The 16121-nt window shown below is 41.5% G+C and overlaps 1 protein-coding gene across 2 annotated transcripts in view; it reads left to right on the top strand.

Annotated features, from left to right (window-relative positions):
- The window catches only part of LOC149451740 (alpha-2-macroglobulin-like protein 1), a 148792-nt gene that overhangs the window by 51275 nt on the left and 81396 nt on the right, over window positions 1-16121 (top strand). For both annotated transcript variants that reach the window (XM_089690337.1, XM_089690336.1), the window contains exons 13-16: window positions 1660-1732; window positions 3417-3562; window positions 6465-6620; window positions 10890-11015. In XM_089690337.1, the coding sequence (XP_089546463.1) occupies window positions 1660-1732; window positions 3417-3562; window positions 6465-6620; window positions 10890-11015 (501 nt within the window). The remainder of the gene's footprint in view (window positions 1-1659; window positions 1733-3416; window positions 3563-6464; window positions 6621-10889; window positions 11016-16121) is intronic.

Here is a 16121-nt window from a genome sequence, read left to right as displayed (position 1 = left end):
GCAGTATGTACAGGAGAGGAGTGTGGAAGGTATGACAGTGGGCAGTATGTACAGTAGAGGAGTGTGGAAGGTATGACAGTGGGCAGTATTTTTAGGAGAGGAGTGTGGAGGGTATGACAGTAGGCAGTATGTACAGGAGAGGAGTGTGGAAGGTATGACAGTGGGCAGTATGTACAGGAGAGGAGTGTGGAGGGTATGACAGTGGGTAGTATGTACAGGAGAGGAGTGTGGAGAGTATGACAGTAGGCAGTATGTACAGGAGAGGAGTGTGGAAGATATGACAGTGGGCAGTATTTTTAGGAGAGGAGTGTGGAGTGTATAACAGTGGGCAGTATGTACAGGAGAGGAGTGTAGAGGGTACAACAGAGGGCAGTATGTACAGGAGAGGAGTGTGGAGGGTATGACAGTGGGCAGTTTGTACAAGAGAGGAGTGTGGAGGGTACGACAGTGGGCAGTATGTACAGGAGAGGAGTGTGGATTGTATAACAGTGGGCAGTATGTACAGGAGAGTAGTGTGGAGGGTATGACAGTGGGCAGTATGTACAGGAGAGGAGTGTGGATTGTATGACAGTGGGCAGTATGTACAGGAGAGGAGTGTGGAGGGTATGACAGTGGGCAGTATGTACAGGAGAGGAGTGTGGGGGGTATGACAGTAGGCAGTGTGTACAGTAGAGGAGTGTGGAAGGTATGACAGTGGGCAGTATTTTTAGGAGAGGAGTGTGGAGGGTATGACAGTGGGCAGTATGTACAGGAGAGGAGTGTGGAGGGTATGACAGTAGGCAGTGTGTACAGTAGAGGAGTGTGGAAGGTATGACAGTGGGCAGTATTTTCAGGAGAGGAGTGTGGAGGGTATGACAGTGGGCAGTATGTACAGGAGAGGAGTGTGGAGGGTATGACAGTAGGCAATATGTACAGGAGAGGAGTGTGGAGGGTATAACAGTGGGCAGTTTGTACAGGAGAGGAGTGTGGAGGGTATGACAGCAAGCCATATGTGTGGTGAAGTAGTGTGAAGGATGCTGGGAAATAAATGCAGGAACATGGAGGAATGTGTAGTTTCAGTGTCTTCTTTTCTGTATTGCTCATGCATAGGGCAGCTCATTGTAATGAATGGGCTGCCCTACACGTGACACATGAAAAACACGCTTGTGCTTGGTTGTACCTGTATGTGTGAGCCAGGCCTAACTGTTACAAAATAACAATCCTCAATAAGCACACATTGTTTTCTAAATAAGCAACATTCATACAATTGTGCTCCCTTACAAACAGTTTTGCTCTGTTTATCTGAAGGTGGTTGTTCTATTTACTCACAGGGCGTTAGTTTATGTATTCAGTTTACAATTTTACAATTTCCATTCTACATAATTTGGATAATGTCAGGTTAAATGACATGGCCATAAATTAACTTCACAATGTCTGGACATAGAGAGTTCTTGGGATGCCTATATAGACACAATGGGGTTTATTTACTAAAGCTGGAGAGTCCAAAATCAGACTCCCTTCTGCATAGAAACCAATCAGCTTCCAGGTTTCATTGGCAAAGCTTCATTGAACAAGCTGAGGTTAGAAGCTAGTAAAACTGCTATAGGGAAGAGGGTAACTGATTAATGTGATCTGTTGATGATAATAATTATATAACTTTGTCTTTTATCTTGTTTATAGACCGCCAACGAAGATGGGATTTATTCTTTTGAAGAACATAAAGTGGATATTACAGAGCAATCAAGCGGTTCAAGTAAGTATAGCAGTTGAGATAAACAGGGTTGTATTCAGCCGTTATATTATAAATGGCCATTAGCATGGAATAATTGAATCAAGCAATTTGGAAAGAGCAAGGAGAGTTGCACTTTGCAAGAGAAAATGCCCCAGAGCTTAGTGTATGTGGTGAAAAGTCACTTTGCAAAAATTCTCTTTCAGAGACGAAAAAGGAAAATAAATAAACAGTATTTTTGCTTGCACATGATTAGATAATGGAAGTCAGCTGAGTTTCACCTCATTCACTAAGCTCTGGGGAAACTTCTCTAGCAAAGTAAAAGTTCACTTGCAAAGTAAGCTGTCTATTTTTTTTTAGTAAATTCATCCCCTAAAGTTCCCTGCAAACAAAGCCCACAACAACCACAAATGCAGGAAGACTCCTAACCATCAAAACCACCCTGTTGTTTTGGTAAGGGCCAAAACCCCCAAAAGCATCTGCTGACAAGTAACCTGAACTAAATGACCAAAATATAAGAAGGGTAGGCAAGTGAGAACTCTCTGGAATGGCAATTCCTAGTCTGACCCCTAGAAGCAATACCTGGAGCTCCCCTTTGACCACCTTCTTCCTACAAGATAAGCCTGTCTCACTACACTCCATACCCTTTCTTAGACCTGATTTATCACCTCAATAATGCAATCATTATGTGATATGAGACCTTTCAGTCCTGGTGCCCAACCTGCAGTCCATTGACACTTATTGTACAGCCCTAAAAACCCTTGCAGTCTTTGTTTCCCTTTCCTTGATGATTACCTGGCTTTAGACTGGCTTCTAGTAGTTAAATGGATTGCAATTTTTACTAGTTTTTTCATTGTTGTCCATATCATTTCTCTTATGTTTTTTCCCACTGATTTTTTATGGATCATGCTAAGAGAAATATCGGCACAAGTAATTATTGTGGGTGCTGTAGGAAACACAAATGTTAAATAATTTATTTCTAAAGAGGTGGTGATAGCAGTGTCCTGTCATATGTTTGCAGTCTATGACTATCACCTGTTACCTATCTTTAGCCTCTGTGGTCAGAAGTCCAGATGTGTTCAGACACCTGTGGCTGGGAAGCCTGCAAAGCAATGACAACTTGGTAGCAGCTACAGATGTTTGCAGCTGTCCTCCAGTGTTCAGAAGTAATCACACAGGGAACAAGTACATGTGGTTAGAGACAGATGGGCACCCATGGACAGAAACAGCTTGCCTCCAAGTCTAATCATTTGTCCCTAACTGTAGGCAATGATCCTGTGGTATTACTGCTAAACATCGGTGGTCGGCTGTAGCCACTGTCAGCTTGTCCTTACTTAGAATAGGCTTCCTGGCCATGGATTTCTGCATGTACCTGAGCGCCCAGGCCGACTGTTTCACTAGATACTTGCTGCACCATGTCTATTTGAATAAGTCCTCAATGCTGTGTGGCTCACTGTTTCTGTATAAATTGGTAGTTCTGAAAATAGGCAATTGTGACAAAGTACATCAAACTGGTTGAAGTTTTCTATGCAAAAGACTGTGTAGACTGTCTTTAAAGAAGAAGTATAATTACATTTTTTCATTATTCTGATCCCTATGGGACAAAGTACATACCTGTACCTGTACGGCACTTTGTCCCGTGTTATTAGGTGTTACTAGATGGTAACCATTTTCTCCATAATTTACAGTATGTATGTTTTCTGTCTAGCTCTCCATGGGTCTTTTCCTATAAAGGTTCATATAGATGGCAAATTATCCCCACATTTTACTTTGTCTGTCTATACTATTCTGCCAAAAGGCGAAACCGTCAGCGGCATCACCTTTTTTGAAGTCTCGGCATGCTTTGGGAACAAGGTGAGTAAAAAGACTCATTATTCAATGATAAAGTGCCATCACTGTACTATTTGCAAACTACCACAACTCATGCAAAATAGGTGAATTGGAAGCTTTGGGGAGCGAATAAGACTATGATTTAATTAGTATTGCTGAATCTTGGCTTCATTCTACACATGACTGGGCTATTAATATTCCTGGCTATGCAGGGTAAAAAGGAAAGGTGGTATCTGTGAGAAGTGATCTCAAAGTGAGTGTGGAAGAGAACCTAGTTGATGGAGAGTGTGATGAGGCTGAAGCATTATGGGTGGAATTGCACATGGGTAATCATTGTTTGTTATTGGCCACCCATTGGTAATGAGGAGGTAGAGACTCAGTTCCCTGCACAGATAGAAAGGGCTGCAAGGGCTGGGACAGTGATGATAATAATGGAGAATTTTAACACAACCGGAAATTGACAGCAGTAATGGCACTGCAGGAACAGTTAAAGGGCAAAAATCTATAAACCTATTTCAAGGCAATTTTTTGGTACAGTTCAAATAGGCCCTGACTAGGCATGATGCTCTGCTGGACCTGGTAATCTCACACCATGTAGAGTTTATTACTATTGAACATATAAAAGAACATTTGCATAGCAATGACCATAACATGATTTAATTTAATGTTAGCTGTAAACAGCAAGCACGAACTGGAAAGAAAAAAACACTCAACTTTAAGAGAGCAAATTTTCCCAGGATTAGAGCCCCTCTCTAAGACTTAGAGGACTGGGAGGGAATATTGGCATGGATGAACACAGAACAGAAATGGGAATTCTTCAAAAAGACTGCATGTGAACACCCTTTGAATATATTCCCATGTGCAATACGTTTAAAAGGCTAAAACTAAAAAAAATTTAATAATTAAAAAAAAAATAAAACCTATGCAATGGGCAAAGTTTAAAAAAGTTACAAATAAGAAAAGAGCTTTTAAAAAATATAAAAATGAAGGAACACTTTCCAGCATTTAATTGTTACAAGAAATATAACAGAATATGAAAAAAGGAAATCAGAGCTGCAAAAATTCAAAACGAGCTACAGATTGCAAAAGATAGTAGGACAAACCCCAAAAAATTATTCAAAAATATTAAAAGTGAAAAGGTCAGGTCTGAGCATGAAGGCCCTTTGCAAAATCTAGAGTGCACGACTGGGGACAAAGATAAAGCAACATTATGAAATACCTTCTTCAGCTCTGTGTATACAAAGGAGCATGGGTGAGTTCATGTACATGATAGGGATGATATTAACATAGCTCCAATGTGACAGCATGGGATCGGTGCAGGGAGGTTTATCCGCACTGTTCCTGTGCGAACTCAGGCTATAACAAGCATACAATTTGAACAGGAATTGCACCATACTCCTGTTCAAATCGCATTTTCGCAAGTACTCATGAAAATACTTGGTATCGGCACATCCCTACTTCAAATAGGTACACTTGTTCTGGGTACACTTCATAGAGATCTATTCACCCAATAGAACACACACAACAAAAAATTGAACCGCCAGCGGTTTTACCCCTTCCCTACTATATGCAAAACTGAAAAAAAGTTTTAGGTATACATATATTTTAAGCTTTAAAATACCTATACCGGAATTTTCCTCTGACCTGTTGTGACACTGGTGACATTTTCATGGACCGGAAGCAATGAAGTTATCAGTCTGCACCAGTGATGTCATAACATGTATGCATTTAGAGCATGTTATTTTTAGCCATTGTGCTGCATTTATACAAAGGATTATCAGTGGCCTGAACATTTACATAATTACCTGTCAGAGTACCCCCCATATCCTATCCAATAATACAAGTGTGAGCAGTCAATTGGGTCTCATATCCTCAAAAACCTTTCTGTTACTACATCCTCTGCATCCTTGATGGGCACTGAAGGCATAATGTGATTTATAGATGACTGTAAAGCATATATTAAATTATAGTCATTGTTAGTGGTGAATAGGGAGGAGAATTGGGAACATTTGGTGAAAGTTTGGCAAAATGCATTGGAGTCAACATGAAAGGCAAAACTGAATTGTTTTTTTTAAAGTGCAGTTGGGCTATAAAACATTTCTGAAAATTACACAGGCTTCTTGCAACTATTCTAGACCATTACCTACAACAAACAGAAAGCCCTTTATTTGTCCTTATTATATTTTTTTTACAAAGGAAGGAACAATACAAAGGATACATATAAAAAATTTATTTATAAATATTTTGTCTGATTAGTTTATTTGTAAAAATATGTTAATTCTGGGTGAAAGTTTTGTGCAACTTGTGTTTAATATGTTTATATATATATATATATACTGTATATATATTACATAATTTAATAATACTTATAAATTGACCCCTAGATTAAACTAAACTACCGTAAATATCCTCCCATAAAAAATATACCCTTGCAATATTAAAAATCATTTAATCTTTTTTTTCCCAAGCAGATTTTGTTTAAGCAGCTCAATGAGCAGAAGTGAGTGTTACTGCCTGGTGAAATGTCTCTAATGGCAGAATCAGTCATTTTGAGACAAAATCAAGTTTCGCTAAAATCAAAATCTGCTCATCCCAAAGGTGACAGTCACTGTTTGTACATTCCCAGAGTAAACAAAGAAATGAATGCCATGGGACCATTTTTAACACAGAGCGGATTTCGCAAGCTGTTCAATTATACTCTACATCGCAGCCTGCATTTTTTTTTGGTTCATTGATCAGATGCAGCCCCAGTGTAGAACCTGTTTTGCCTATATGTCTGTAAATTCATGTATAACATTTTTGTAGTTAGGGAAAGATTGATTAGTGTTTTTTTTTTCACTTAAAACACTTACATCTTAGTCAAAGTCAAAGGCAGGTTTCCAGAATTCATAAAATTTTGACTTTTCTTATACAACTTTTTTTTCAGGTTCAGTTAAAATTCTCTGAAGAACAAGTCCATCCTGGTGGGAAGGTGAATCTGGAAGTTTCAGCAGAAGCTGGGTCAATATGCAGTGTGCGCTCTGTGGATAAAGGATACTTACTTCAATATCCACATGATGATGTCTCATTTGCACTTCAAATTGTAAGTGTAAACATATATTTGGCCTTAATGGACAAGTGTGACTAAGTCTGATTATAATTAAATGACATTTGAGTCTCACAGTTGGACCTTTTTGCTACATACATGACTACCTTTCACTTTATAGCCCCATTGAAGGAGTTAAGAGAGGGCCTGTGCAAACAACACAGGATATCTTGTAGATATGGAGTGCAAAAAGGTCTTAGAGACAGTCTGGGGAATTCATAAAGGATGTCTATGACACTCATTAGAATTCCATTGTGTCTCCCCATGAAAAATGTCAGAGGAGGTGACAGATTCATGTACCTGTTGAAAACCACATGTATAGGTACACTGATGCCAGAATGCCCATATGGACACTCCATCCTCAGTGCAGCTGAGCTCTTTCCTGTGCTGCATCTGTTGTACAGACAGGAGTTTTGTAGCTGACTGGGCAGAGCCTGATGGGGATGCAGGATCCCATCAGGTCTACAGTCTGAGAGCAGGCAGTGGGTGTATTCCTAAGCTAGGAGACAGCCTGCTATTAGTCATAGAATCCGCTAACTCCCTGCTGTCAATCACAAGAAGAGAGCAGACTACCGGCTGTGAAGCTGACAGCACCCCTGACAACCAGTGATAGGAGGGAGGGGGTAATAATGGCAAACATGCCACTCTGAGACACTTTGTCTGTTTCTGTATGTTGCCTTCAGCTTCATTGTCTACAAACTGGAGGTATTTTTTTTTCATTAAGTGCAGCCATATCACCATTTTGTAAAACTGGCACTATTTAAGAATTTTCTGAATCTGCCGTACCTGTTGGCAAAGCTATTCATGGTATCAGATGGTGCTGTCAGTTAGTATTAGCTCAGATTTTTACACTATAAAGAAAGACATCTTCAGAGCAGTTTCTGTAAAGAAAATTTGACCTATTAGTAAATTTCTCTGGAAATTTGTTGGTTGAAAACTTTTCAAAATGAAGGAAACAAAGGATAAGAGGAGCCTAGTAAAACATGTTAGGTCCATATTTGTAAGAACTCATGAGCAATAGTGAAAAGGGCTCCTGACTTGTGGAAGCATGTCATACACATACAGTCAGGGCTGCTGTTAACAAAATGTCTGTTAAATCTAAATGGTAAAACTGTACTGAGTTGATAAATAAAGCTGTATGTGTAATTGAGGTCTTGGGGCTCATTCACATGGGTACTGTGGCCTGTAGAGTGTAAATCAGTGGTTTGTTTTTGTGGCTATTGCCATTTGCAGGCAACCTATGTTACACTATGGAATTGCTGCAGATGCTAATTTGACAAGCATATAGGTGCAGGTGTACAGCCATGAACTCAGACAGTGAACATTCAGGGCCACTTCCCCACACCTGCACACCTGTCAGATGAAAACCTGTGTTCATACAGCTGCTGTGTCCCCATAGTGTAACAGGTGGCCCCAGCCACATGAACAACCCACTCACTCATGCTGTACAGGCCAGAGGACCTGTGTGAATGTGGCATTTTTGACAATTTTTTTTCCTTAGCCCATTCATTTCAATGGGATGCCTAACGTGTGGGAACATGCAAAAATACTGCAGGCATATTATTTTAAAAGTGTGTTACACTTAACCGCACAGTAGTGCAGTGACATGCGTTTTGATGGCTGTTAATGCATCTGTGTTTACTAGACATGTGGAGGTGCAATTAAGTATTCATGGTGCCTGCGCACGTCTACAAAGGGTATTGTGTTTCTTTGCTGTGCAGGAATAAGCATGCTCTTGCATGCATGATAAAAAATGATGTAGCGCTCAGAACCAATGTATAAATATTATGCATAAACAAGTATAACATACAAAAATGTATTTAATTCATTATTTATTATTTATGGACAAATATGATTTAAAATCAACAAAGATATGACCTTCCAACCTCAACCAATCAGTACTTTTATTTAGGTGAGTAACGGGCAATGTCTGTTTGTTGGGATGGGTATGGTTGATAATACTTACTTTTCAACACAAGCTGCTACTGGATTATAAAGAGACACCCTCCAGGTTCTTAGTGTCCTCCAGTTGCTTCCTCTCTGCCTTTTAAACTGCCCATCACTGCTCAGGGTTTTAGTTTTTCATGTGGGAGCTGCTGTAATGTCCCTGAAGATGATCAGCTGCCAGAGTCTATTTCAAAAGAAAAATAATTCAAACTAAGAATAAACACATCTATTCATTCATACGCCCTTTCAGGGCTGCTGATAAGGGGGTACCCCCGGCCCTCCTGTAGGGGGCTCGGCCCCATCAGCTGCAGAGGGGGGCCCAGGCAGCTGACAAGCCTACCTGCAGCTGCTAAATTCCATTGTTAGCCTCCTGTCATTCTATCACAGCGGCTCAGTGTTGCTGCTCCAGGGGTTTGACATTTTCAAGTTTCCTTCTGTTTATAGTTGATTGCAATTTTGTTTCTCTCCTCTCCCCCCAGACTGATCCCTTTCTGTTCACTGCTACAAACATCTCTTTCCTTACCCACTGTTCACATCAAGCCCGACTTTGAAATCGTGCCACTTACAGTGAAATCACACGACTTCAAAGTTGGATGACATGCTGATTTCAGGTGCGATTTGCAAGACATCTGATACAGATATCTATGCAAATCGCACCAACAGTAGTGCATGTACTACTTTTGAAATCGGTGCGGCTCCGATTTGACTGCTCCAATTGCGGACAATAGGGTGTGATTTGGCAAGTTGCAGGGCATGAAAATCGCATGTCAAGTCACATCCAGTGTGAACCAGGGCTTATACAACTTGACCCCTCCCTCCCCCACTGTCATCACCTGTTCCCTCTGCAAACCTGTATATCACCGCTCAACTCTTATTTAACTGTTTATTTACTGATCTAGTTAATGTGTCTCATTTCCTATCACCTGCAGCTCAAATCTAGCATTAATATAAGATTCCTAATTGTATCTCACCACTAGTCTGATTGCATTCACAATTCCTGGTCAGTCCCATTCCCTTACCTATAATAACCTTTAGGGCCAGTTCACACTACATGCGTTTCAGTTGCTTTTTTCTGCATTGTTCACATGAGTGCTTGCAGTGCCAGTACGTTCCAGTTGCAGAAAAAAAAAGTAGAACATGCTGCATTTTTACTGCACAGAACTGTACTGGGATGAGTAAAACGCATCAAAAACTCACCAAAAATGCATGGGAACGCACATGTCCCTAATTAAATTGAAGAAAAAAAGAGGGAAAAAATTAACTGGAATGCATAAAAAACGCACTGGAATGCGTTGAAAATGCATAAAAACCACACCAGAATGCTCTTAGGACTTGTTCACACCATTTGTGGTGCAGAAACGCATGCAAGAGCATGCATTTTCTTTCACAGCAAAGAAACGCAATACCCTTTGTAGACATGCGCAGACACCATGACTACTTAATTGCACCTTTGCACATCTAGTAAACACAGATGCATTAACAGCCACCAAAACGCATGTCACCGCACTACTGTGTGGTTAAGTGTAACACACTTTTAAAATAATATGCCTGAAGTATTTTTGCATGTTCCCACACATTAGGCAGCCCATTGAAATGAATGGGCTGAGGAAAAAAAATTGTCAAACATACCACATTCACACAGGTCCTCTGGCCTGTACAGCATGAGTGAGTGGGTTGTTCATGTGGCTGGAGCCACCTGTTACACTATGGGGACACAGCAGCTGTATGAACACAGGTTTTCATCTGACAGGTGTGCAGGTGTGGGGAAGTGGCCCTGAATGTTCACTGTCTGAGTTCATGGCTGTACACCTGCACCTATATGCTTGTCAAATTAGGACCTGCAGTGTCTCCATAGTGTAACATAGGCTGCCTGCAAACAGCTCCAAGCAGCTCCAGCCACATAAACAAACCACTGATTTACACTCTACAGGCCACAGCACCCATGAGAATGAGCCCCAAGACCTCAATTACACACACAGCTTTATTTATCAACTCAGTACAGTTTTATCATTTAGATTTAACAGGAATTTTGTTGGGATTGTGTACATTAATAACGTTCTTAGTGTATTTTTACCATAAATATAATTTTGATATTTTCTCTGGCGGTGGTGGGAGGGGGCCCTGTCAGGTATGCTGTACGGGGGCCCGTGATATCTAACAGCGGCCCTGCACCCATGTATCTGAAAACAACATAATGTCTGCTATCCTTCAGCAGTGTTTCCTGGAGCCTATCAGAAATGTACTTTCTGAGTTACTTTTTAGTTGGAACTTCAAGTATTTCCATATATATACTAGCATACCTTCTTTATGTTACTTCAGCAAAGGAGTCTATCAAGACCCTATGGATATTTTAGAGATGATGATGAACCAGATCAAGAATGCCCAGAAAATCAGACAAGCATCCGAACTTGGAATCGGGTGTTTGATACATCATTCCTGTTTCAGGTATGTCTATATAACCACATGCATTTACTTCCCTTGAATTTTAACAGTTTATCTATAATTTATACCATGTTTAATTTTTGTTAATTGTATGTATATAAATTTCATGCCAACTATTTTGCAGTTAAATGATGTCTGTAAGTATCTATGTTAGTTTTCAGAATGATCCTTGTGGAGCCTTTTTGGAGCCTAGGCCACTACAAGGTGGCTATACATCAACATTCTAAGTATAACTAAAAGCAAAGGTTTTTTTAGTTTAGGATAGAGTGAAGAGAACCCCCTGTCAGGTTTTTTTATTTTTTGCTGTCTTTTGCCTTCATCAGGGAGATTCACCCTTCTATTTATCGTGTTTACTATTATCACCAAGAGAGCCAGTGAAAGAAAAACTCAAATTTAGAGTTGTCATCAGCAGGAAAATAGGGGAAATCTTCCAGTGGGGACAATAGTTATTTTGACCTTGGTGTCCACTAGGGATTCCATCACTTTGAAGGGATTTCCTGTTACTTCCTTTTTTGGCAATGTAACAGAGAGTAAAGGTAAATCTCATCAATGGGACGCGAATGGTAAAAATTGAAAAGGGTTATCCAAAATGCAAAACAATGTTGCCTTTAGTTCTCCTTTTAATGAATTCCAGGCAAAAATACTGAAAATGTGCTGTGTAACAGCTAGTTTAGTTCCGTGGGGTATATACCGCCTCAAGGATCGCTGCCATTTCTGTATTTAGGTTCACCCATGGAATGAATGTATAGGTATCACAATACCTCGGGTGCTGCAACAGGAGATCTGCGGCTCTCATACATAGCAGCTGCACTGCTGTTTGTGTATTATTTAGGTTTCACTGATGATGAACAGAATAACTATTAATATACTTCTGTGGCTTTAGCTCCAATAGACAGAAGCCACACTGTCTATGCCTCTCTCAACTTATGCATTCACAGAACAAGTATTTTGTGAAAGGTTCACAAAATACATATCATTCTGTGAATAAGCAAGGGAAGAGGGGCATGGACAACTGACCTGGCATGCGCAGAATGAACAAAAATTTGCTTTGTTTCGTTATTTAAATTTGAATTTGGAATGAAACAAACTGCACATGTCTACAAATGCCGCTTCTCTCTATGAGCACCACAGCTGTAAAAGTATATTAATAGCTATTCTATTCGTCATTAATGAAACCCTAAATAATATACAAACAGCAGTAATGGTGGAGGCATGATACATAATGGTGGAGGCAGGATACATCTCATAGAATGTACAGTTGTGTTCAAAATAATAGCAGTGTGTTGAAAAAAGTGAATAAAGCTCAAAATCCTTCTAATAGCTTTTATTTCCATACACACAAATGCATTGGGAACACTACACATTCTATTCCAAATCAAAACATGAAGAAAAATATATCAAATTTGTGTTGTTCCTCTAAAAAAATTGAAGAAAAGTGAATATTAGACTGTTCAAAAAAATAGCAGTGTTTGTATTCTTCTTTACAAACTCAAACATTCACTATATAAACTGAAAAATGTTTGAAGATTTTGCTTTCCTTTGAATCACTTAATTAATATTTAGTTGTATAAGCACTGTTTCTGAGAACTGCTGTACATCTGTGTTGCATGGAGTCAACCAACTTCTGGCCCCTGTGATCAGGTATTCCAGCCCAGGATGATTGGACTACATTCCACAGTTCTTCACTATTTCTTGGTTTTGCCTCAGAAACTGCATTTTTGATGTCACCCCACAAGTTTTCTATTGGATTAAGATCCGGGGTTTGGGCTGGCCACTCCATAACGTCAATCTTGTTGGTCTGGAACCAAGATGTTGCACGTTTACTGGTGTGTTTGGGGTCGTTGTCTTGTTGGAACACCCATTTCAAGGGCATTTCCTCTTCAGCATAAGGCAGCATGACCTCTTCAAGTATTCTGATGTATTCAAACTGATCCATGATCCCTGGTATGCGATAAATAGGCCCAACACCGTAGTATGAGAAACATCCCCATATCATGATGCTTGCGCAACCATGCCTCACTGTCTTCACAGTGTACTGTGGCTTGAATTCAGTGTTTGAAAACTGTCTCCGGCCACTAGACCCAAAAAGAACAATCTTACTTTCATCAGTCCACAAAATGTTGCGCCAGTTCTCTTTAGGCCAGTCAATGTGCTCTTTGGCAAATTGTAACCTCTTCAGCACGTCTTTTTTTCAACAGTGGGACTTTGCGGGGGCTTCTTGCAGGTAGCTTGGCTTCACATAGGCGTCTTCTAATTGTAACAGTACTCACAGGTAACTTTAGACCTTCTTTGATCTTCCTGGAGCTGATTGTTGGCTGAGTCCTTGCCATTTTGGCTATTCTTCTATCCATTCGAATGGTAGTTTTTCGCTTTCTTCCACGTCTTTCAGGTTTTGGTTGCCATTTTAAAGCATTTGCGATCATTTTAGCTGAGCAGCCTACCATTTTCTGCACTTCTTTATATGTGTAATAAACAAATCCCAAAACTGAGGACATTCATTGGAAACATGACCTGAAGTCCCAAAGCAGTCCAAATGAAGAACAATGTTCAGAAAAAGAAACAGTAGAACAGGAATTCAAAAGTAAAACTCTGCAGTAGCAGACAACCAGAAGGGTAGAAGTCCTCCTTGCAGGGTGATAGATAATGAATTCCCATCTGCAAGATAGGGGAAAGCGTGTTCGTAGGCACGATGAATCTTTGGCAAAACCATCAAGGCACCAGAGGGTTGGAAGGAGATCTTGCTGGATGTGGCAGGGACTCAAACCATGGCAGGACCATATTAGGGGACTGGAAGAAGTGCACTGGACCTTGGTGTACCACACGTAGAGTAGCATGGAAGAGCATAGAGTATTTCACCCCTTTCTCATGGAGCTTCTGCTTGACATGTTGGTATTCGGCCCTGAGGTTGCAGAGCACAGTAGAATAATCAGGGAAGAGGGATACCACCGCGATGTTGATGTGAAGGCTCCCTTTCAGGCAAGCAGCATGCAGAATCGAGTCCCTGTCCCTGTAGTTTAGAAGGCAAATCACAATGGTGCGAGGGGGACTACCCTTAAGTAGAGGCCTACCTGGGACTCTATGGGCTCTTTCAATCACAAAGCAGGTGGACAAGCAGCCATGGCCAAATTCATGCTCCAGCCAGCTCTCCAGGAAGGCCACCGGATCTGACTCTTCTACTCTTTCAGGCAGGCCCACCAACCGCAATTTGTTTCTGTGGTGGCGATTTTGCAAGTCATCCACCTTATCTTCCAGAGCTTTAACTTAACCCCCCGCAGGAATTACTTTATGCAGGAGAGGGTTAAACACATCCTCCAAATCACCAATGCACCTTTCAGTAGCTGACACCTGCTCTCGAACCTTATGCATGTCCTGGCGCATGATAGTGAGATCAAGTTTGAGTTCCTCCACCTTCCCCATCACATCAGAGTGATTTACCTTGATAGTGGTAAGAACATCCAACAGGGTGGTTCTTGACAGGAGCGGGTGCCAGGGCTTATCCTAGCCAGAGGCTGTTTGCGATTTCTTCTCATCCACTAAGCTGTCAGTCAGAAATGTAGCGATGTTCCCTACAAGTCAGGGGCAAAATGAGCCATAATTCAGGTGTGGGTGATCAGGATGAAGCAGGATTGTCAGAGGATAGCCCGGAGCTGCTAGATAGAACATCCGCTCACATGGCATGTCAGACTACGCCCCCCATGCACATGAACTTTAATGGCATCCCAGTCTTAGTCTGTAGGGTTCAATATTGAGTTGGCCCACCCTTTGCAGCTATAACAGCTTCAACTCTTCTGGAAAGGAAGTCCACAAGGCTTAAGAGTGTGTCTATGAGATTGTTTGACCATTCTTCAAGAAGCGCATTTGTGAGGTCAGGCACTGATGTCGGACAAGAAGGCCTGGCTCACAGTCTCCGCTCTAATTCATCCCAAAGGTCAGGACTCTGGGGTGGAGGAACTTCGCTGGCCTGCACAAACTCCCTCATCCATGTCTTAATGGACCTTGCTTTGTGCACTGGTGTGCAGTCTTGCTTGAACAGGAAGGGGCCATCTCCAAACTGTTCCCACAAAGTTGGGAGTATGAAAATGTTCACAATGTCTTGGTATGCTGCCGCATTAAGAATCCCCTTCACTGCAACTAAGGGGCAAGGCCCAACCCCTGAAAAAAAACCCCACACCATAATTCACCCTCCACCAAACTTTACACTTGGCACAATGCAGTCAGGCAAGAACTGTTCTCCTGTCAGCTGCCAAACCCAGACACATCCATCGAATTTCCCAGACATAGAAACCTGACTCGTTACTCCACTTACATCCGATGCTTTGTATTGAACTTGGTGATGAAAGTCTTGTATGCAGCTGCTCACCAATGAGAACCCTTTCCATGAAGCTCTCTACGCACTGTTGTTGTGCTAATCTGAAGGCCACATGAAGTATGAAGGTCTTTAGCTATTGACTCTGCAGACAGTTGGTGACTTCTGAGCACTGTGCGCTTCAGCATGCACTGACCCACTCTGTCATTTTATGTGGCCACTTCGTAGCTGAGTTACTGTTGTTCCCAGTTGATTCCACTTTGTTATAATACCACTAACAGTTGACCGTGGAATATTAAGTAGCAGGGAAATTTCACAGATGGACCTATTGCACAGGTGACAACCTCACAGATGGACCTATTTGTCAAGGTCCTACCTTTCCTCAGGGCTTGTGCTGCTCCATGTGCTGGCATCCATCTTAGGTGTCTGCAAAGCATTGTGGGATCCTTTATGCTTTCAGCCCTCTGCGGCTCCTCCCCCAGGAGGTGGCGGCTTATCACATATAAGTCTGATGTTTGTAGCTGTCCATTGCATTCGTGTCCTGTCTGTTGCACAGCAGCTAGCTCCTGTTTAGTTTCTCATTGCTCTCCTGGATACCGACTCGGCTTTGGCAAGGCTCCTTCCTGGCTTCTGACCCCGGCTCTGGCGACCATCTTTCCTGGCTTCTGACCCCGGCTCTGGCGATCATCCTTCCTGGCTTCTGACCCCAGCTCTGGCGACCATCCTTCCTGGCTACTGTTCTACCAAGTCTTCCGCTGTTGCTGTTGGACTTGCATAGACTTGTTTTGTTTTTGTTAACAAAC

Source organism: Staurois parvus, unplaced genomic scaffold (assembly GCF_062004578.1).
Source record: "Staurois parvus isolate SC_StPar_1 unplaced genomic scaffold, SC_StPar_1.0 ptg000525l, whole genome shotgun sequence".
NCBI classification, from domain to species: domain Eukaryota; kingdom Metazoa; phylum Chordata; class Amphibia; order Anura; family Ranidae; genus Staurois; species Staurois parvus.
This window is presented reverse-complemented; position numbering and strand designations above follow the sequence as displayed.